The sequence below is a fragment of the Serinus canaria genome, chromosome 4A, assembly GCF_022539315.1.
Source record: "Serinus canaria isolate serCan28SL12 chromosome 4A, serCan2020, whole genome shotgun sequence".
NCBI classification, from domain to species: Eukaryota; Metazoa; Chordata; class Aves; order Passeriformes; family Fringillidae; genus Serinus; species Serinus canaria.
Window position 1 is genome coordinate 8013712 of NC_066318.1, and position 22134 is coordinate 8035845.

At 41.8% G+C, this 22134-nt stretch overlaps 1 protein-coding gene across 4 annotated transcripts in view; it reads left to right on the top strand.

Annotated features, from left to right (window-relative positions):
- The window catches only part of DOCK11 (dedicator of cytokinesis 11), a 79631-nt gene extending 62052 nt beyond the window's left edge, over positions 1–17579 (top strand). For 3 of the 4 annotated variants that reach the window (XM_030228756.2, XM_030228758.2, XM_030228757.2), the window contains 12 exons: positions 291–404; positions 2077–2292; positions 2375–2432; positions 4122–4228; positions 5222–5344; positions 6287–6400; positions 8199–8345; positions 9210–9420; positions 9747–9940; positions 10394–10494; positions 11666–11804; positions 14635–17579. In XM_030228756.2, the coding sequence (XP_030084616.1) occupies positions 291–404; positions 2077–2292; positions 2375–2432; positions 4122–4228; positions 5222–5344; positions 6287–6400; positions 8199–8345; positions 9210–9420; positions 9747–9940; positions 10394–10494; positions 11666–11804; positions 14635–14757 (1647 nt within the window). In that variant the 3' untranslated portion in view covers positions 14758–17579. Of the gene's footprint in view, positions 1–290; positions 405–2076; positions 2293–2374; positions 2433–4121; positions 4229–5221; positions 5345–6286; positions 6401–8198; positions 8346–9209; positions 9421–9746; positions 9941–10393; positions 10495–11665; positions 11805–14634 lie in introns of those variants that run through there. The other variant, XR_007777596.1, reaches the window with a different exon arrangement.
- Positions 17580–22134: the final 4555 nt, after the last annotated feature.

Consider the following 22134-nt stretch of genomic DNA (forward strand, 5'->3'; position numbering starts at 1 on the left):
CATGGGGGACAGATGAATGCCCTGTGGGTTGTAAAGAATCACAGAAGAAGGCAGCTAATGTCCAAACAGGGATTCATATTAGAATAGTTGGATTGTTAGTTCTGCAAAGCAGTTTGGTCCTCTGGGGAGTGTCTGTCCTTGGGGGATGTGAGAGCTGAGCCACAGCACCAAACACTGCTTACGTGGTGGAAAAGATGTGATGGTTTCCTCTGAGCATTCTAATAACTGTGACCTTAATAAAACCCTTCTATCAGGGCTTGTTTAAATAAAGCCTCTACCTTGTCCCACAGATAATAATTGCAGTGAGCCAGCTAATTGCAGATGTGGCCCTCAGTGGTGGGACCAGATTTCAGGACTCCCTGCTCATCATTAACAACTTTGCAAACAGTGACAGACCGATGAAGGTGAGTGCAGATGTCACATCTGTCCCCAGCCTTGCATCAATGGCACCCTGTGCTATCAGCCATTGATGCAAGGCTGGGGACAGACTCCAGGAAACTTTAAGGGTTGGGCTAATGACTGGAACTGTGATTTTATGGGCTTGTAGTAGGCTGCATTTGCTCAGCAAACAAGAGTCATGCCAGCAGCAATAGGACCAGCTGCTCAGGCAGGTTGTGCTCCAAACGTGAGGCCTCACACCAAGGGGAGGGAGCTCAGCAGCTCAGGTTGTGCTTTGCCATGTTCTGATTGCCAGACTGTCCAAAGAGCTTTCCAGGAACTCCCAGCTTTGAGGGAAATGACAAGGGAGGCTCTGGTATTTCTGTTGCCTGAAGGTAATAATTAGCAGTGTTTTGTTTTATTCAACTAAGTGTCAGTAATGTAAGAAAGCTCTTATGTGGAGATTAATGGTTGTATTTCTTTGGAAAATGATTGCCTCTCTGTGTGTTAGAATTAGTGGTTTGTACCCAATCCATTGAGCAATTGCAACATGCTCCATTTCACAGAGTAGCTGCCAAGGCAGGATAGGGGAAATGGGAAGTGTTTTTACAGTTCCTCAGTTATCCTGTGACCTAAAGGCTTAATGGGAACTTCCATTAAGTGTTTAATTGTGATCTAACAAATTTATAGGTAGGATATACCTGGCAAAAACCTCAGCTCTTTTCTGCACACAGATGTTGGTAAAGGTTTTACCGAGCCATACTTTACTTGTAATTTACATCATGAGATGATCATTATACAAGTTTTGTATTTGTGTAAGTGCAAGAGTACAGGAGAGATTTCAACACACTGAGAGAATCCATGCACAACCACAGCAGCAGCTGGGCTACAGGAATCTGAGGAGAGGGAGCATAAATCAGGCTCATCATGGAAGGGAGAGAGCTGAGGGGGAGTCTCCCTGCTTCTTTCCACAGCAGGCAGTTTATAGAGTTATAGTTGGGCTCTTTTCAGAGGTGTGGAGTGCAGGACAAGAGGCGGTGTGTGCAAGTTACGATTCCAGTTTTGGTTAAGATAAAATTATTTCCCAAGAGCACTGTGCAGCCCTGGGGCAGGGCCTAGAAAGGGGGTGGATTTTCTGTTTTAGGAGATTATAAAACTTGGCTGGACAAGCCTTGGTCTAACTCAGTGTTGGCCTAGTTCTGAGCAGGGGATCAGATCAGAGCACATGCTTCTCTACTACATTCCTGTGGTGGGAAGCTCTACAAATGCCTTCAGTGCTTTAGGAATTGAAGACAGACCACATCAGAGCCTAACAAGCCAGATGTTGAATGACATGAAAAAATACTGGAGCTGTGGTTTGTGGTCTCATCCACAGATATTTGCATGCATGGAGCACTTCTGTGCTGCTCTCAGAGCAGCTCCTCAGGATGCCAAAGTGGCAGCCTCACTGTAGCACAGGAACAGCCAGCCTGGCATCCTGGGCACAACCTGGAGAGATTGGCCCTGTGCATGTCATGACTGAAATGCCTCTGAATGCAGCTGAAATACTGTGCTCTGTGTGCAGTGTGAGCTCAGTAAGGAAGAGTTAATTAGCCTTATCTACTGTGTTCTCAGATGAGTGAAGCTGGCTGAAGGGGTCGTTCCTTGGCAAAGCCTGTATTTCTGTATTAGCTTCTAATTCCGTTTGTTTTGTGTCAGGCAACGGCTTTTCCTTCTGAAGTCAAAGATTTGACAAAGAGAATCCGCACAGTGCTCATGGCCACTGCTCAAATGAAGGAACATGAGAAGGACCCAGAAATGTTGGTGGATCTCCAGTACAGCTTGGCCAAGTCTTACGCAAGCACCCCCGAGCTCCGCAAGACGTGGCTGGACAGCATGGCCAAGATACACGTGAAGAACGGAGACTTCTCAGAGGTAATTGGTGCAATTGAAAACTGGTGCACAGCAGGACAGATGCACAGATGACATTTTGATAATTTCCCTTTGTGCTTTGCAGGCAGCCATGTGTTATGTTCACGTAGCAGCCCTCGTTGCAGAGTTCCTGCACAGGAAGAGTAAGTGCCTGCTGTTTGGGAGACGCGAGGAAGATGATGGTGGGGTTTAGGGGTGTCAGAATCTTTTTAAAGACAAGGCTCTCTCCATTTGCTAAATTGTTATTTTATAAACAACCCAAAAAGGAAAAAGAAATTATTGCAGTGTATAAAGCTAGAAGATGATGAGTAGTTTTTTAAGAAATGACAGTTGTTCATTCCTGTTCACTTAGCCATGCTAGCATGGTGCTGAGTGAAATAAGAACCGACACATCATGTCTTGGTTTAAATGTTCACTTGTATTTTGCATTAGGAAATGTGCTCACTGGGGAAGGCCAAGTTAAAAACTGACTCAATATGATCATCAGAATTATTAGAATTATTACTACCATAGGCAGTACAGAAAACTGTAGAATACAGCAGTCAGAATTCAGGCAAGAAGTGAGACTTTAGCCAAACCATATGCATATGTAAAGAACAATCAGAAAAAAAGGAGAGTTTTGTGGCTTAGTGCAAAACAGGAAGGAAGGACAGAGCTGCGTGTTCTCAAGTTACACCACATTGCAGGTTTTCTTTTAAATACCTGTTCTGCAATTGATGTATTGACCCCATTTCTCATTTCCATTTAAGGGAGTAATTGTTGAAGTTGACCCTTAACAGTTCAGAAAGTTAAAGCTGCATGAAAGCTGATTACATACACTGCCTTGGCTGGAAAGTTCTTCCATGCCCTGCTCAGGGGGATTGGAGTCCCTCCAAATTCTGTTCTTTGTCATGGCAAAGTGGGAAAAATCAGGACTTGTTTGTGTGATATATATGCACATTTCACATGGCTGCAGAGAGGGGGTACTTAAGGTTTGCAATGTTTTATTTGTACACAAAGGCTGCTTACCACAAGTAGTGGTAAAGGAGAACTCCTAAAAGGGAAGAGGAACAAGTCCAAAGGAATATTAAATGAAGTTTGAACACTGAGTTATTTCTGTCACTGGCACTCTTTACATATACAGAGGCTGGAATGATTCAGTAAAGGCTGAACTACCCAAAGTTTTGGGGTACCTAACTGTGCTTCCTTGCTAGGAGTGGGCAGCTCTGTGTGCTTACCACCCAGCTCTCCAGCAATAGCTGGATAGGGATAGAGTTACTTTTCTTCCTTGGTGGCTGGTGCTCTGTTTTGGGTTCAGTGTGAGAGTAATGCAGACAGCACAGGGCTGCTTTGGTTGTTTCTCTGTAGCACTTACTCTAAGCCAAGGACTTCTTCAGTGTCTCGTGCTGTGCCAGTGAGGAGCTGCACAAAAACCTGGGAAGGAGAATAGCTGGGGCAGCTGACCTGAACTGGCCAAGGGGTATTTCACATCTCAGAATGTCATGCCCAATACATTTGCTGGGGGGGAAAGGGGACCAGTCTGGGAATGGTTTTAGCATTGGCCAGTAGGTGATGAGCAACTGTGGTGTGCATCACATGATTTTCTTGAGGTTTATATCTCTCTCTCTGTTATTATTATTACCTTAGTTAACTTTGTTTCAGTTATTAAACTGTTCTTATCTCAACCCATGGGTTTTACTTCTTTTCCCTGATTTTCCTCCACATCCCACCAGGGCTGAGTGGGGCAGTGAGAGAATTGTTGAGTGTTATTGATATGCCAGCTCAGGTTGAATTACAGCAGCATGACACATTTGAGATAATTCCACTGATCCATTTGCTTTTGTCTGCTGCAGAACTGTTTCCCAGTGGATGCTCTGCCTTCAGGAAGATCACTCCCAACATTGATGAGGAAGGTGCAATGAAAGAAGATGGTGGGATGATGGATGTACATTACAGTGAGGTGAGGTCCTGTACTGTAGATAGGAGGATGGTAGGATATACAATATCTGGTTAAGATTTAGTTTTAAACTTCATTCATATGAGCTCTAACAAATTGCAATTGTGCACTGGTATCTGTAAACAAGACTGTTCCACTCCAATTTCCCAAGAGAAATTTGCTCTGGAGAATTTCCTGTGGATGATTCAGACAGGTAAAACTGATGTAAGTTCTTGGTTCTGTGAAGAGCTTTTCTAGCACTGAGGCTGAAAAAGCTGCACCACCACCTCTGCCTGCTGTGTTATGCAAACGCTGATGTTGCCAGCACAGGGCAGCACTGCCGGGTGTGGTGTTTCCAAGAAGGGGCAATACAAAGTCAAGCTCTGCAAGGGAAAGGTCATCTTAGGGTCCCCCTGGAGTTAGGGCTGTTCTGCAGGACACCATGGTAGCAGAACAATCCAGAAACTTTAGCAAGGCCTTGGGGAAGTGGGTAGATCCACCCATGAGTCATGAAGTCTCACAAGTACTTGTGCACCATCCCTGGGCAGCTGCCTTGGTTTGGCCATGTGGCTGAGCAAGGTGGCCCTGCAGCCCAGCTGCCCATTCAAGGCTCCAGGATCCTTGGCATCACAGCCAGTACTTGTTCCTTGGGTGTGTTTCTTAGTCACACACCTCTGATCTCCAGTGCTGTCCTCTCTGTACTCTCCCAGAGTTCTTGCATTTTCCTGGGGGAGTAACTAAATAACCAGGACATACTTGCTGGCTGTTATGCTAATGGTTTGTGAAGAATTAATGAACTTTTAAAAATAACTTGTCCTTTTTCTTCTTCTTCTTCTTCTTCCCTTTCCCCCTCCCCAAAATTTAGAATACCTTTAGAAAGGCCAGGAATACACAGTGTTTAAACTTATGTAACTGCAATTACTTATTCTGGGATCTGATAGAAGTATCTGAACTTCAAATGGTTTTATCTTCCAAGCTGGAGTGTGAGTAACACCACCCATTTGGTTGCTATCACAGGAGGTCCTGGTGGAGCTGCTGGAGCAGTGTATAGATGGCCTGTGGAAGGCAGAGCGTTATGAAACAATTTCTGAAGTTTCCAAACTGATCATTCCTATTTATGAAAAGCGGCGTGAATTTGAGGTGGGTATTTTCAACTAGTTTGCATAGAGCAGGCAGTTTTCTAGACTGAAATAAAAAAAGAAATAAAGAAATAAAAGAATAAGAAATAAAAAACTTTTTGTTTTTTATATAAGAAACAGAAAACTTGTTTATTTTTGAAGTTATGAGTTACTGAATTGGTGTCAGTAAAGCACACACTGTGCCTCATTGCTGGTTATTAAAGAAATTAGTGAAAGCAATGATCTGAAAGGTGTTTGTCAAAGCTAATGACATGGATGACTCATGTTTAGTTAATAATTACCACCTTCCTTCCTGTTAAAAAAACCTGTCATTCCATATGCTCATTGAAGCTGGATTCTTTTTGAGACCTGAGGTTTGTAAGGGTTAAAACCAGAATGAGAACTGCTCAAAGAAAGGACTAGATCTGTGGGTACTTCAGTGGCAAGTGGAGAGGAAGGAAGGAGGCTGTTCCCAGCCTTGCTCCTCTCCACCACGTGCTGTGACCTGTGCTTCAGCTCGATGCTGGTCCCCTTTCCCTCCCTCTGCCAGGACCTCCTTCCCTCCCCTCCAGCCACATAACTGAACCTGGGGGGAGGGCAGGAAGCCTTACCTCCACCTATTTTTTTATTGTAAAGCTATTTCTAATCAAAAAAAGACTTCCTGGGTAAAATATTGCCAGCTGCTCTGCATGTGAGGTCTCAGTCAGGAAACACCCTGAGACAGTGCACTGAGCCTTCTCTCCAGGAGCAGTGCTGCTCCTGCAGTCTCTGGTGCCCTGCAGACCTGACACTAAGCATCTACTTAAAACCAGGTTTTTCAAACAAGACTGCACGAGTTTTTAGAAATTAAGGCTTCAGTTCTCCAGAGGGTTGTGTTCAGGTATCTCTGAAGCTTCTGGTGTTAGCTAGAATGTGCTGCTTGGAAAACCTGCCTTTCCTCATAATGTTAAAATCTGATTTCCAGAAACTCACCCAGCTGTACAGAACACTCCACGGAGCATATGCTAAGATATTGGAAGTAATGCACTCAAGGAAGAGGCTCCTTGGAACCTTTTTCAGAGTGGCCTTTTATGGACAAGTAAGTATACACACTGGCTAGCCAGCTGCCCCTCACCAGGCATCCTGGCCAAAAGCTGCTGCTCTGTCAGACCTGGAGTTGAAAAGCTCCTCTGGCACAGCCACCAGTGTCTACATGAGTGTTTTGCACACTGGGGATGAGTGAGGGTTTGTATCTGTTTTCAAGAGCACTTGATTTATTATAAAGTTTATGATTCTGCTGGTAGGCTTTTCTTAAAACAACTCAGTGGTTAGGAAATGCCTTAGTGGGCTCAGAAAACGCTGAGGGGTTTTTTTTGTTTTGTAATTATAGTTATTGTAGGTTACACAGACACAATTTAGTGTGTATGGTATATAACTAGTAACAGTATATAACTATAACCATAGTATATAAACAGTAGTAACAGACATTGTTTTCTGCAGAAAAATGCTGCTCCCTTCTGGGTATTAGCAGAGTAAAAGGCTATGAGAGAAGCTGGAGGCAAAATATCTGTCAGTGTTGATTACACCCATGTAGAGATAGGTAGAACTAGTGTTAGCTGAGGTAGATGGAAAAGTGAATAAGATCTGGGGCTCAGAGTCCCAGGAAGTGGCATGATCTTATCATATCTCATTGAAGTCTTCTGAGCTTAAAAGCAGTTGTGGTTTTATTTTTTTTCTCCACCTATAGCAGTTAATAAAGTGTGATACCCTCATGTCCTTTCTGTCTCTGAACAAACCTGCTTCGGCTTGAGGACTCATAACCAAGGGGAGGTGCAGGACCCCTCTCTAAAAAACACCATGTAAATTATATTAGCCTTGCCTTTCTTTGTTCCTTCTTTTTGAGGAGATGGTGGATACCCTGAAACCATCATGGGTCTGTACCTTTGAATGTCACTGTCACAGAGCAGTGACTTTTGCTGCAGCAGACATGCATTTTATATTTACCCTCATCTTCTCTGGAACTTTGGATATGTAAAAAGTAAATAAAGTTAACAACAGACAAAAGGAAACAACTGCTGGCTTAGTTTTCCAGAAGTTGGAAATAACTGGATCAGCCCTTAAAATTGAGCTGTGGAGCATCCCAACAACCAGTACTTGATCCAGTTTTGCACTTTGAAGCTTTTCTGGCTTTATATTTCAGCTACACACAGATAGCTTCACAGTGTGTCACAAGTTCTAACTGGAAGAGCTCACCAAAGGATGAGGTTCCCATGCTGTTCCCATTATGGGTAAGACTGGTGATGCAAGCACAGCCTTTGATGTGTTTTGGTCTCCATTTACAGTAAATACACCAAATCCCATTTCCCTGCATTGAAGAGGAATTAAAGCACAGGAAACCCTTTTCTTTTTTTATTGCTTAAAGTCTCTTGCAGCTTACACAAATTCTTGAATTTCAGACTGTTCCTGTGGCTGTGCTATCAGGGCTTCCTCAGCTCACTTATCTTTCTCCTCCTTCTCTGTACCTTGTTTTTGTGTTTTTTTTCTCCTGCCTATCTCTTTCTAACCTTCCAAAAGGTCAAATGATGGCCAAACCATCTTCCACATAGTTTAGGTTTCTCACTGGTTGTACTCAAGTAATGATATGTTGTGTTTGTGTTGGTTGAAGAATTTTATTTTTTTAGACCATTTTTGAAGGAAGCTATTAAACAGGCAAAGTTCAGTGAGACTTTGTGAGCCATAGACTTCCAAAGCCTTTTGGCTTTCTGAAATGTTAGTAGAAGCTTGCTTTACAAGCAGCAAATCTAACATAAAAGTTTTCCAAATGATAAAACACAGATATTCCTCACTGGGTTTTTTGTTGGTTTTTGTTTTTGTGTTTTTTTTGTGGTTAATGCCAGACATTCTTTGAGGAAGAAGATGGGAAGGAATACGTCTATAAGGAGCCCAAACTGACAGGCCTCTCAGAGATCTCCTTCAGACTTCTTAAACTGTATGGAGAAAAATTTGGGCCAGAGACTGTGAAGATTATCCAGGATTCTAATAAGGTAGAGTTAAACTGCATGCTCTGTGGAGCTGCAGGAAGCTGGCAGAGCATCCCTTCCCTCTGCCAGTGGGAGGGGAGGAACGAGCCCTCTCCTCCACCCTCTTAAATGCTTCCAATCACCCCTGGCATCCTCATGCTCCTGTGTGTGCACAGCTTGACAAGTGCTGGTGCTGCTGTGGCTCCCAGGTGTGAATTATGAATGGAAATTGCAATCCCCATTGCACTGAGCCTTGCTGAAGGCATTAGAAGCCAGCACAGAGCATCAGGTGACTGGAAGCAAAGTTACTTCTTGTTGCTTTGATGCTGCAAGTCCAAAAGAAAACCTCTTGTTGCCTTGCAGCCTTAGCTCCTTTCTTTTGACATGGAATACTTATTTATGCTCCCTGCAAAAGCTGTGCACACCCTTAGGCTGCAGTGGGATTTATCTGGGTTACCCAAGACAGTGCTGGTGATCCCAAAGCTGGTTTAGTGCAGGCCTGCAGGTTTGGCTGGCCCAGCACTGCATGAGCTCTGGATCACATGGTGGTGATCATATTAAAAGGAAACTTGGTGGTCATATTAAAAGGACTGAGTAGCCCAGGCCTGTGCTGCCTTGGTGGATCAGGGGACCTGGCTGCCTGCTGCAGGAGCAGCTTGTTTGGCACCACGTGATGTATTTCTTGTGCCACACCTCCTTGTCTTATCTGCTGGTGGATGGTCTAGACACACCAGCTGAAGGCAAAATGAGCATTTGGCATGACATTGGCCTTCCTGAGTGACACCAGGTCAGCAGAGAATTATTTTAAATCAGATCCCAGTGAATAGATTAGCCAGTTATAACTTACTAACCTTTGCTCCCCCTGTGAGTAACGCTCTTATTTTATAGGTCAACATTAAAGACCTTGATCCCAAATATGCCCATATTCAAGTGACTTATGTGAAGCCCTACTTTGAAGACAAAGAAATGTCTGAAAGAAAAACTGAATTTGAAAGAAATCATAATATCAATAGATTTGTATTCGAAACTCCTTACACTTTATCTGGAAAAAAGCATGGCAGTGTGGAAGAACAATGCAAAAAAAGGACCATTCTGACTAGTAAGTGCAATAAAATACCTGAACATGAAACAGTATCAGTAACTATTAGGAGACTTGTTCTAGCTCATGAAAATATTCAAGAAGTGTGACAAATTCTCTCAGCTTAACCAGAATTGTGAGACAGTATTCTGGTTGGGAGGGGGAATTTACCTTGTGTTTTTATGTGCACATTTTTACAGATTAAAAAACCTTCCAGGTAAATTATAGCCTTGTTTGGGATTTCACATCCCCAGGGGCAAGAATCTGCTTGTATAGGTTCTATGAAGAGTACTCCTATGTGCTGCATCACTCCTCAATCTATACATTTCTTTTGCTGTTTCTGCTAGCTTTGAACTCCTTTCCATATGTTAAGAAGAGAATTCCAGTCAATTATGAGCATCAAGTTAATTTAAAGCCAATTGATGTCGCTACTGATGAAATAAAGGACAAGACAGCCGAGCTGCAGAAACTCTGCAGCTCTGCTGGGGATGTTGACATGATCCAGCTGCAGCTCAAACTGCAGGGCTGTGTCTCTGTGCAGGTCAGTCTGTTTGATGTCTCTTCAGAATTGCATTTGCATGCACAGCTCGGGGTGAGGCAAGGTCACAGCACATTTACTTTCCAGAAATCATTAACTACCCAGGCTTCAGGGCTGCAGCCTCCAGCACAGCCTCCCTGTCCCCCTCAGTGCTGCACAGGCAGCTGGCTTGTAGGAATAAATTTCCTCCAGTGGTGGTTACAGTGTCAAGTCCAAATGTAATTGCACATTAATTAGCCATAAGTAACTGCTGAAACATACTTAAGTTTTGGAGGTTATACTGTAAGGGTCAGGCACAAAGAGCCATTTGGCTTCTGAAGCTGGTGAGTGACCTTAGGACTCAGACCATGCTGCTTTTCCACACAGAAATAAGAGGAGAATATGAGGAAGCAATCTGAATACCTCTTCTTATCTCAGCAGGAGTTCTAGCATAAATGATTTCTTCTTTCATTCTAGGTTAATGCTGGTCCTTTGGCTTATGCCAGAGCTTTCCTAAGTGACAGCCAGTCCAGCAAATACCCTGCTAAGAAGGTGAATGAGTTGAAAGAAATGTTCAGGTAGGATTTTTAATGCAATAAAAACTAGCAGCTGGCTGCAAGATGGTACCTGCTCTCATTATATTTTTGTCTGTCTCCAAACTCAGCAGATGCTGGACACTTAGCTATGCCTTATAAAGATCCAAATCTCATGGGGTTGTGGGTGCTCACACAATGAAAAAAGCCAATGAAAGTATATCTATCAAGAGATGCATTCCCAATTCCAGGGCTGTGCTCTCCATGAGGAGATTTGCTGAACATTTGCTTCCACAGTTTGTGTGGGTTTTTGAGATTATCACATGAAGTATGTTTGAAAACCAGAGATCTGACAGTCCAGGGGCTCAAGGGTCTTTGATATTGTGCATTGTTTGCCAGTTTTTCCAAGGGGATTTTTTGCTGGCTAATGATGAACTTAAAATATTTTAAAGCAGATCCTTTCTCAGTTTATGGAAGAGCACTGTTCTTGTTTCTGTTGCTAATTTTTGAAACTGTGTGACTTGAACAGGTGTTTTTCCAATTTCTGGACCTCTCAGGTGCAACCACCTGCCCACCAGCCCCTGCATTTTTTCTCTGTGCTGGTGGCTCCCATTTCACCCATTTCTCCACTCTCATTGAATGAAGAAAGCAGCACTTGGGCCAATCCCATTCTCCTTCTGTGTACCAAGTAACCTGGCAATCAGGGAGCAATCCCTGAGAACATGCCATGCATGGTTTTACTTTCCAGCCTCGCACTGCAAACACAGTCTCCATTTCAGTTGTGAATGTGTTTTTACTGAGTTTTATAAAAAGGGAAAGTATGTGTGTTAAATGAAGCAAAGAATGGATAACAGACCTCAGAAAGAGCATTACAGGTCCCCATGGTGTGAATTTCCTTCTGGAGGGTGCCTGACCTCTGGCAGCCCTGGTTGTGGCACGTGCACCCAGCTCTGGCCAGCCCTGCAGGACTGGCTGTCCCACCTCCTGAGGACCCAGGCTCACAGGAGCTCCAGCAGAAAGCCCAGTGCCTGTGTTGCAGTCCTTCTTCATTCCCTGATTCACTGGGCCAGGGATACCCCTGGGATTTGTCTGCCCCAAACACTGGAGAAAAGGGGCTGGGGAATACTGAGTTTTGCCTGTCTGTTCAGGTGCTTGCTTTGATAGAAGACTGGACTATTGTAATGCCCCAAGTTCATTCCTTTCCTTTCCTCCCCAGGAAGTTTATCCAAGCCTGTGGAATTGCTCTGGAGCTCAATGAGCGGCTCATTAAGGAGGATCAAGTGGAGTACCACGAGGGGTTAAAATCAAACTTTCAGGATATGGTGAAAGAGCTTTCTGACATCATCCATGAACAGGCACGTACTGCACATGGGGAGCCCGTGGAGGTGGCTCCCTGTGCTTGAAAACTGACTAAGCTGGGAACTGGCTGGGAACTGAAAATGGGATCCCTCCTCGTGTTCTGTGCTAAATATAAACAGGGAGTAAGAGAACGTGAAAGTTAACCAGCAGACTTGGGGGATTCCTAAAAATGCTTTCTGTTGACTGGATGTGTCAGCCTGATGTTGGTATTCAGAGTGCTGCAGGGTGGAGTCTTCAGGACACACCACTGCTTGCCATGGTCATCAGAAATCCTGTGCCATGTTCTGCATCATATTTGAAAATTATGAAGAGGTCACAGTGTCACCGACATGTTTTATGAAAAATCTTTTCTTTAGGATTTTTCCCCTCCTGAGAAGCTGAGAGGCCTCAGGAACAAACTGTAAACAATTCTTATCTGCTGCTGTGGAATGCAACAGGGAATCTGTGATTGGCCTCACCTGGCTGTTTCCAATTAAGGGCCAATCACAGATCACCTGTCCAGACGGTCTCGAGCAGAGACAAGACTTTGTTGTTCATTCCTTTTCTATTCTTAGCTGAGCCTTGTAGTGAAATCCTTTCTTCTATTCTTTTAGTATAGTTTTAATATATTATCTATCATAAAATATTAAATCAAGCTTCTGATACATGGAGTCAACTTTCTCATCTCTTCCCTCATCCTGGGACCCTTGTGGACAATACCACAGTCACAGGTCAAAGTTCTCTGGCAGAGTTTCCATTTCCTCAGTTACAGCCAGCTTATGGAGTTTTTTAATGTTATTTTTCCTTATATGTGTTTTCTTATAATTTTTGCCTAATGCCAACATGCCATTTCTATGCACTGTTAAAATTCATGCTAGTTTATCTGATCTATGATTTTATGTTTTCTTGGATCTTTCTAGGAAAATAATACTTTTTAATAGCAGCATCAGAGAGGTGAGAGATTCAAAGAGCAGTTGTACCTCTATCTAGCATTATGCTGTGAAATTAGATGAAGTCATTTCCATGCCTCTGCTCTTTAATGTTGCCTTCATTATGACAAAAGAAAGCTTGTAGATTTATAGCATCAGGGATATAAAATCAACAGTACAGACTGCATTGTGGTCCACAGAACTTGAAATTTAGAAGAATGCTTTCAGGATCTCCCAGTTAGTCAATATACAGTCTATGTGTGACTATGAATTAAAGATGCAACATGTTAACTCACTAAAACTGCATAGGCAAATTCCACAGTTAGTTGAGTAGTTGTTCACACCAAGTGAAAAATCTACAAATAGCAAAATAATACAACTGCACCAGGCTGCTGTTTGTAAATGAGGTTGATTTACAATAAAATAATGCTTATGGGAATCAGAGTCTTGTCATGGAATAGTACAATATCATTTCAGGGAAACAGTCTCATGATGGGGATGAATTTTCTTGTAGAAGTGTAAGGGTGGATCCTTGTGAGTGTGACTGCTGCATTTCTGTTGCTTTTGTTAGATTCCCCTTCTATCCTGCTCGTGGCCACCATTGTTTTAGTGTGCAAACTGTTGATTTTGCACATTTGCCACACTGGTTTTTTCATTGCCACTACACTACAAGAGAGGCTTGTTCATAATAGCTGCCACCTGCTTACTCTAAGCTATTTGCCAGTGCCAAAACTTCTAATTTGCATGCAGCTGCTGAAACTTTTGTGGCTTTTGAATTTTGCAATAGTCAAATCAAAAACAAATCACTCAATCCTGCACTGTCAAAGTACAGTAGCAAAGATTATTTTAGGACAAAGAAGCATTGTTAAAACAGTTAAAACACACCCCCTGCTACCTCAATAGATTTATCCACTGTTGTGTTGTCTTTGCTTGACGGGGAAAGTGTGACTGAAATGTCCAAGTGAAGGGCTCCCTGGGAAGGATATACTTTTCACTTTCTTCTTGTAATAGCTCAAAAGGCAGCTTAAAATGCCGTATTTATGAACACTGTTCTTTATACATGTGCATGTGTTGCACAACATGATGTACAACAGCTGACTTGAACTTTTCATTGCCATCAAATGACCTAATATCTAACAAATTCATCCTAATGGAATAAGTTTTCTTATTTTGCAACATTACTCAGTTAAATGTAAAAAGTATAGTGCATTAACTTAGGGTTCTCACTGCAAATAGGATATGCTTTTCTAAATATTGTCAGCAGACAGGTAGTCACTGGGTCAGCCTGTGACCTGTTTACAGATCTTTTAAGCTACAATGTAAACACAAGAAAATTATAAACTGCAGCTGAACAGGTCCAGGAAATTCCAGACCCTGGCAGAAAGCTGGATGTCTAGAGGCTGTTTATGATGGCCAGTGATCTCAGTTTCACTACTGCAATTTCAAAGTAACTAACTTGACTGGTGAACCACATGGTGAAAATAAATGCAGTCAGCTCTGTTCAAGCTGGATCCTGTGCTGTCAGGGTGTCCTTCAGGCTGCAAAGTACAAAATTTGGACACAGAGGTAGTGAGTGTTTTTGGGATTTAGCTGCATGTACTCCCCAGGCTCACAAAAAAACCTATTAGAATTCTGTTGCTGCTGAGACATAATAAAAATTTGTTATACAGAGAACTGTTTCTTACCCACAGTGCATAGTTGTAACTAAAAGTGATCCAGCAATACACAGAATGGTGTTTGTATTAATGCTACAGAAATCACTAAACTATTCTTCTTTCTCATTTCTTTGTTACGCTGCCTTTGTGAAACAGCTTTGAAGACAAGGTTGGATATCTCTTTTGCATACCTTTTTAAACAGCTTGATTATCATAATGAAGTGAAACTTGTACTGAATTGGTGATTGTTTTGCTTTGTTTAGATCTATCATGAGGACACAATGCATTCACCGTGGATGCAGGACTCCCTTCATGTCTTCTGTGCCATCAGTGGAACCTCTGGTGATGGAAGTTACTGCTCACTCAGACCCACTGCTGACATTTAAACATATCAGTCATATTTTACAGAGCCTCCTCAGGAATTCTTGGAACTGTACAAAGGATGTTTAAAACCATCCATGATGAGCAAAGACTGAATTGCAGGGTGGTTTGGTTTGTTTTGCTTCGGTTTTTTTCCCCCCCACAAAAAAAGTTGCCATGCTTTCAAACAGGGTGCTTGCTTATTTTGCTGAGCAACATTGAAAGTGCCTGGACATTGCACCACTGTGCTTGTTTTCTACTATTTTTTTTAAGCTAAATGAACAGCAGGACGTGGAAAGGCAATTATCTAAGTACATGTTGAATTGCTGAACTATGAATTGAAACAATGACGTACTGTGTAAAGTTGTACAATGGAATATAATAAAATGTAAAACTACTTTGTAAATAGAAGGACTATAGAGTATATAGAAATTAGCATTTTATCATACTTGCTGCTAAAAGCTTTGTTGGACAGGGGACATGAAGGAGAAATTGTATTTACTGGTAAGAGACCTTTCTCTTTTAAAAAGTGGCTTGGGGTCCACATACCCCAATTGCACTCAATGGGAATAAACTTGCCCTAGTCTGAAATAATAAAACCTAAGTCAGAAATGACAATTTTCATACATCCTTAAAGCAGATATTTCTAAAGCTGAGATTACTGTAGCTGATTCCATTTTTAGGTAAACTTTCACAGCTTCAGGAGAGGATGGATTGTACTCACTGAGAGCAAACCTGAGAGATGTGTCATTTGATATGAGTTCTCTCCTGCTTGCCACTCATGGTCTCACACAGATATGAACTCTGAGAACAGCTTAAATTGAATTGGAAATTATAAGGTGCTTTAATAACTTTTGGAAAAAATCCAAATAATCAGAGAGATGGGGTTTAAAAACTTGCAGCACATCAAAATAACTTATACAAAATTGAGGGATTTGTTAGCACCACACCAAGTCATGCATGTCCCCTCCTGTTAAGCAGATTTGTTCTCTGAAAGTTCATTGTTTTTCTCTGAGAGGTGGTTGGAGAAAATGTATTTTCCAGAATTCTTTTATTCCTTCTTCCCCTTCCCAAAGCTTTCATACATTCTCTGCCTCTTTTTTATTAACACGCTTCAGATTCAGGAAGAAGAACACAGTTCAGTAATTGTTTTATCCAGCGACATTTTTAACATCCATGGTTTTCAAAATCCTTTCAATTGTAAATATGGTTCCAGTAGTTCATATGGGAAGGGTGGGAATTTTAAGGATATGTAAAAAAATGCCATAATAAAAGGACTTCAGCTGGGTATTTAGCTTGGCTGTAGTGTCTATAAAATGTTAAGCTTCTAAGTCTTTGTGACAAAAATTATCTTCAAATAGTAACTGGACCACATTTCAAAATGTTTATTATGCATGATTCTAAATACCTACAATTATTTGTATTCTGAGAAAATAATGTTGTGATCCATAAATTCACCCATTAGCTGTTTCAAGCAAAATACAGATGTGCCTATAACAAACCAGCCACATTTCTGCTTCTATGTGCTTTTGTGCCAGACAGACTCTAAATTTAGCACAAACTTTAAGAAAGAGGAAGAGAAATTAGCGTGTGTAAATATGGTTAGCACCTTCCTCATTGTTATCTTTCAACAAATAATATTTAAAAGCATATAGTGAGAGTTTTCCAAATTACTTTACTAAGAGGTGTGAAGCTCATTATTATCAATCCAGTACAAGATACCTTTGGAGCTAATTGACCTCTAAATATCAGTAGTAAAGGTGTATCTTGACTACAGTCAGCAGATGTGAGATACAGACATCCAAAACCTCTTGCACTGCAGCTCTTTCAGATACTACAGAAAACCTCTTTTTCCTGGATTTGCAGGAAGATCCTTATGCATGTTTTTTGATGTCTATAATGTTCTGAGATAATATCATTGGCTGAATTTTCAATTTCTATTCCTTATTTTTACTGAATTCCAGTGGAATTCTTACTTGTGTCTTCAGATGTCTTTAATGGTCCAAGATGAATTTTTGTGTGAACTTCTGAAGCTGTTGATATTGGAGTGGTTCTGTCATTTCACTGTCATATACTGGAAAGCTCTCACAGTAATTTGGCCAAAAAATAAGTGCTTAGTATCAGTCCAATTAGAATATATACAGTCACTGCATTTCAGAAGATACACTTATTTGTAGTTTTAATGAATTACATAAATTATATGCCCTAAGGATTAGCCTTCTGTCCTGCTGCATAATTTTTCTGGATTTTCTACAGAAAAATCTCTTTTTTAGATAGGCTATGAAAAGACTGGTAATAAACCAACTTGTTTTACCTTTGTGTATTCACCCACCTAGAAAGGATGAGGAGTGGCCATTATATTACAGCTAGTTTTGGACAATGGTGTCAAGAAGATGATCACATTTTCTCTATCTATCCTTTTCTTACTTAATTTTCCCAGTTTAGAGAAATCCTCCAGATCTTTTCTTATTTATGGCTGAAAGAGCTTAACTCACAGATATATCTGGAGATTGTACTGTATATGTGCCTGTTTTAAGTAGCTGATACATTGGGTACATCATATTTGCTACCTGTTTGAGAAGAATAGAAATGTCTGTTGTTCATTAACATTTTTGATTTTCTTATATTGCCTAAGGATTGGCAGGGTTTTTTTAGTCTTGAAAAATTAGTGGAACATATTTCAAATGACATCCTGGCACACAGTCTTTCTGTACCTTAGTTTGGCCACATTACATATTTTATTTGTGTTCCTCTAATTATTTTTTCTGTAAAACTGCTGTGTAATACATCAAGTCTTCAGAATGGAAGCCTTGGTAATTTTGCATAAAAGACAAAGAAATGGGATGAAGTATCTGTGAGGATTAAGAGGAGTTGGCTATTCAGAGTATCAGGATTGGTTTGGATAATGGGATGTGTCAGAGCCAGATGGTTTACTAACAGGACATACAAAGCAACAAAGGTGTGCCAGAATTTTATGCAAGCACTTACTTTTAGAGATTTACCAAGTAAGCAAAGTATAAACATTTTCTCTCTTGGACCTGCTGTGTTTTTCTCTGCAGAGGGATTAGAAAGATTTGGTTTAAGAAAAATAACCTCAGAGCCTCAGAGCTCCATTTCCTCACCCCCAAAATATCTGGAATGAAGAGCTTAGTGCAGAAAATGATGTATTTTTACATATTATTTGATGTTCTAATCTTCTTCTGATATCAGGACTTCTCATGAGATAGGCCAGCAAATGAAAAATCATGGATGAGAGAACACCTGCAGTGTGCAATGTCTGGTTTTGTTCTAGAAGACCTTTGAACATATATAACATGGTATTTTGATAGCAAATAAGACTTTACATAAACATAATAATACCTTTGTCTTAAAGTAGGTAAAATATGTTTGTTTTCCCTTTCTAAGGATACCAAATTCCAGGGATTCCACATTATGATTTGAGTAACTTGGCCCAAAAGAACTGGAGAAGAGTATAAGTGGAAATTATGGGCTCAAAAATTGAATGGAAATGAAATTACATCTTACCCAATTTACCCACTAGAGGAGAGTAGCACACATTGATCTGATGTTCACTGAGATGAGTTCTCTGACTGAAAAGGGGATTTTCCTGTGTTGAGGATCAATCTGTACAGCTAATTCTTATGCAGCCACACTGCAGTACTTCAGATAATATGCTTGTGCCAAGCAGTGGCAAACCAATTGTGATACACCTATAATATTTCAGCTGGATGTAATTTACTCTCTTCTATGCAAATCTAACACCTGCTGCTCCATAATCATAACAGGAGTGCTTTTATCCTGCATGTTTACCTATGAGTGTTGAACCAGCCCTGTTTAACCTTCTGTGGGTGAAAGAACAGCACTTCCCATCTGCCTTGGTTCTTAACTGCTGTACTGGAGACAGAGGATGAACAGAGCTGCTCAGGAGCTTCCTGAGACCAGCCATGCTATACTGCTCTTTTTACTTCCTTTTTCTTGAATAATGAGTAATTTTGACAAGAACCCAGGGGAAAAAAGTCACATTGGAGTCAAGTTCAGAGTTTATTCCAGGTCAAAATAAGAGACTAGAAAACCAAGAAAAATAAGTGTTTCAATAACCATGTTTTCCCTAGGGTTTTTTGGTTTTTATTTTTTTTTTCATTTCACAGAACAGGGTGAGTGATCAGAAGCTAATACCAGTGTAAGATTCATGGGACTAAACCCTAGTGCACTGAGCTATCACATGTGCACCTCCTAAAGAAGGTTACCAAAATAAATCTTTGAACACAGAAGTACACCAAATGAACCGGTGAATACTAAATTATTCAGCAACAAATAGAAGATGCTGACTGAAAAATCCTAAAGGAACATGAGCACCACAACATCCAGCTCAGGGAAATCCCACAAACATGATTCATCAGGAAAACAGACACAGTCATAAACACAAATTTATCAATAGAAACAAGATCTGAATCACAAGTAAGGAAATGTCCCAGCAGATCACCATACTTTCCTAAAAAATATCCGGTAAGTTTGTGGTTGTGTTTTTGCTCTGTTCTGAAGTGACAATCTTCAAATCCAGACTTTTGCTCTTTGGGGATGTATTTATTGTTGCTCTTCTTCAACTGGCTCAACCTACAAGGTGGTTAGAATAATGTACATGCCCAGGCAGCTGAACCAGCTCTTACATGATATAATGTAAGTCAGGTATAATTGGTATTTACTCACCAGAGGATAAAGGAAAAACTGCTTTTTCTACTTCTGTCTTCTGAGACTTCTGTATGGAGCTCTTGCAGGCCTTGGCCAAACAGCTGTAAAACCAGGTTTATGCCCTGCCTCCCTTGGTGAGTAAAGGCCAAATAAGGCCCTTGCCAAATAAGTAGGTAATTCAAATAGATCTTCATACTCAGGGAATAGTGAGCAGAAAAGTTGGTGCATGGGCTTCTAAAAGAATTTATCAGAGGGGGAATTACAACATGTGCAGAAACATGCTTGGTTCCATGTCCACCCAAAAGTGCTCATCAAAGGAGGTGGGTTTTATTCCACAAAATTTCTCATTTCCAGCAGGGCTTGGGCAGCAGTTCAGAGTTTGCAGAGTTAGTGTCTGTTGTGAACGTGTATCACAAATTTCTAGATGTCCCCAAAGAACACAGAACAAAGAGCACAACAAAGGTCAAGACATGAGGAGCCATGTGAGTCAGACTGGGTTTTTTTCAACACAGTTTTTGACTTTTGTGCCTCAGATCCAGCTGTATTCTATTTGAGTCCTTTTTTGAACTGACTCCAGCTGTCTTCTGAAGAGCCTGTAGTTATTTTGGCTGAGACGTAAAGTACTGACAGAAGCTGCTGCAAAATTGGAAAGGAGTCTCAACACTGATATGGAATAACTTCTGGTCCCAAAAGGGACAATTCCCCATGGCCCTGCTAAGAATCGTTGCCTCTTGTTGGACTTGGTAATTGTGCAGGCACACCAGGCATCGGCACAATTTCTTAATCTGATTTACGGAACATGCACAGCAAAAATCATTGGATTTTTGTTTTCTTGCATCTGCAAACTCACTGCATGCCCCCACAATCACTGCCTTTGTTTGCATGGTGGAAAAGGCAGGAGCACACAGCCAAGGGCAGGTCAGTAAGATGATTGTAAATCAGTTTATACCAAACTTGAAGCCATACCCCAAGTACTTGTTCAAGAGATCATTTGAGAGGTTCCTCAGGTGTGTCTGTTCCAGTCACCACAGCGCAGGTGCACTGGCTCACAAGAGATTTGCAACAGAAAGCTGCAGGACAGGACTCAATGAGATTGAGAAATGGGAAGTCTCGGGTAGGTGGCAGGGTTCAAAGCCTCTGGCAGCAGTTGTGATTGCTGGGAATGGGGATGGGAATATGACAATGAGCTGAGCTTTCAGGGAGAGGGAAGAGAGAGGGGGAAGGTGTTTCAGCTGCTGACAATGTTGATGGGCAGGCAGCCAAGAGCAGTGAAGGATTGCATGTGTGCTTGGCGTTGGCTTTCCTGGGAGAAGGAGTGGACAAAACAGAAAGAAGGAAGGAAAGAAAACAGCAAGGAAACTGAAAGCAAGAGAGGATCAGCTTGGATCAGCTCTACTCTACAAAACTCCTCACTAGCAGGCATAGTCCATGCTTGCTCTAATTGCACAATCCAATCTCCATCACACAGCTTAAATGTTCCACATCCTGGAACTTTAAACCACATGTTTATTTCATTATAATTGCAAGGTCCTTGGGCACATTTTAAAAGCAACTAGAAGTCTTCTTATTTCACAGGGAAACAAAAAGGCAGAAAAGCAAAAAAGCCCAGCATTAACACAGGATATTCCCCACCCTGTCATAAAGAGGTCCACTTCCCTTTTTCTAGAACGAGTGTCTAAAAAGCAGATGAACTCTTGCAAAACTCTTTGAGGAGCTGAGTAAATACTGAAATATTCTGTTGGGTTAGGAATAAGTTAGGTTTACTAACAAATTTTGGTTTGCCTTGAAACTCAGCCAATTTTCCTCCCTGCTGGATGTGTACTATTTTTAGAATACCTGTATTTGGGCCGTAACTAGGACCAAGCTTGCTAGCTACCACAAAATTCTAGTTCTGAAGGGAAAGTTTCATCCCAAATATTTTATTCTCCTGAAATTAAGCAAAATAGCACTTATGTCTCGTTTGCAGTTCTGAGAAAATTTTGGAAAACTTGCTGCATCACACCCATTAAAAAATGTGAGAGCAAAATTCCAAGTGACCATATTGTATTTGGAAAGGGCTGAAGGAGAGGGAGTTTGGGGAAGTTTGTGGAAGGCAGATCTGAAAAAAAAGAATATGCATTTTTAGCACAGATGAGACCTGTAGAAATTAGCTGAATTTTCAGGAGGGCTTTTGAAAAGTGGCATTTTGCCAGGGGCTGGATAACTGTTCTGGCATCAAGAGAACTGCTCGGGGATGTGCTAAAGAAGATGCTTTCCTGGGAGAGGATATGAACCATGCCTCGTCTGGGGCACGGCTTAATAGCTGTAGCAGACAAGTGTGAACCCAGTTGTAAAAGGAAAACTACTTTGAGTCACAAAATGAGATCTTCGTGAGTCTGTGGCCGCGCTGCAGCGCCATGTGCGGAAGCACGGAGGGCACGGGGCTGGCGGCGGGGCAGCGGCGCGGAGCGGGTGCGGTCCCCGCAGGGGCCGTGCGGCCACCGCCCGCGTCCCGCGCTGTCCATGCGGTTCCGCGACTGCAGCGCGGCCAAGTCCGGGCTCGGGGAGGCACCGACGGCTCCAGCGGAAGGGAACTCATTGATCTCACTGTCTTTTCCAATCGAATTGATTCCGTCAAGTGTCTCTGTGCTGGGCATGCGGGAGGCAGCGGCGGGGAGCGGAGGGCAGTGCAGGGGCAGCACGTGGGGCACCGAGGGGTGACAACAGAGGGAGGG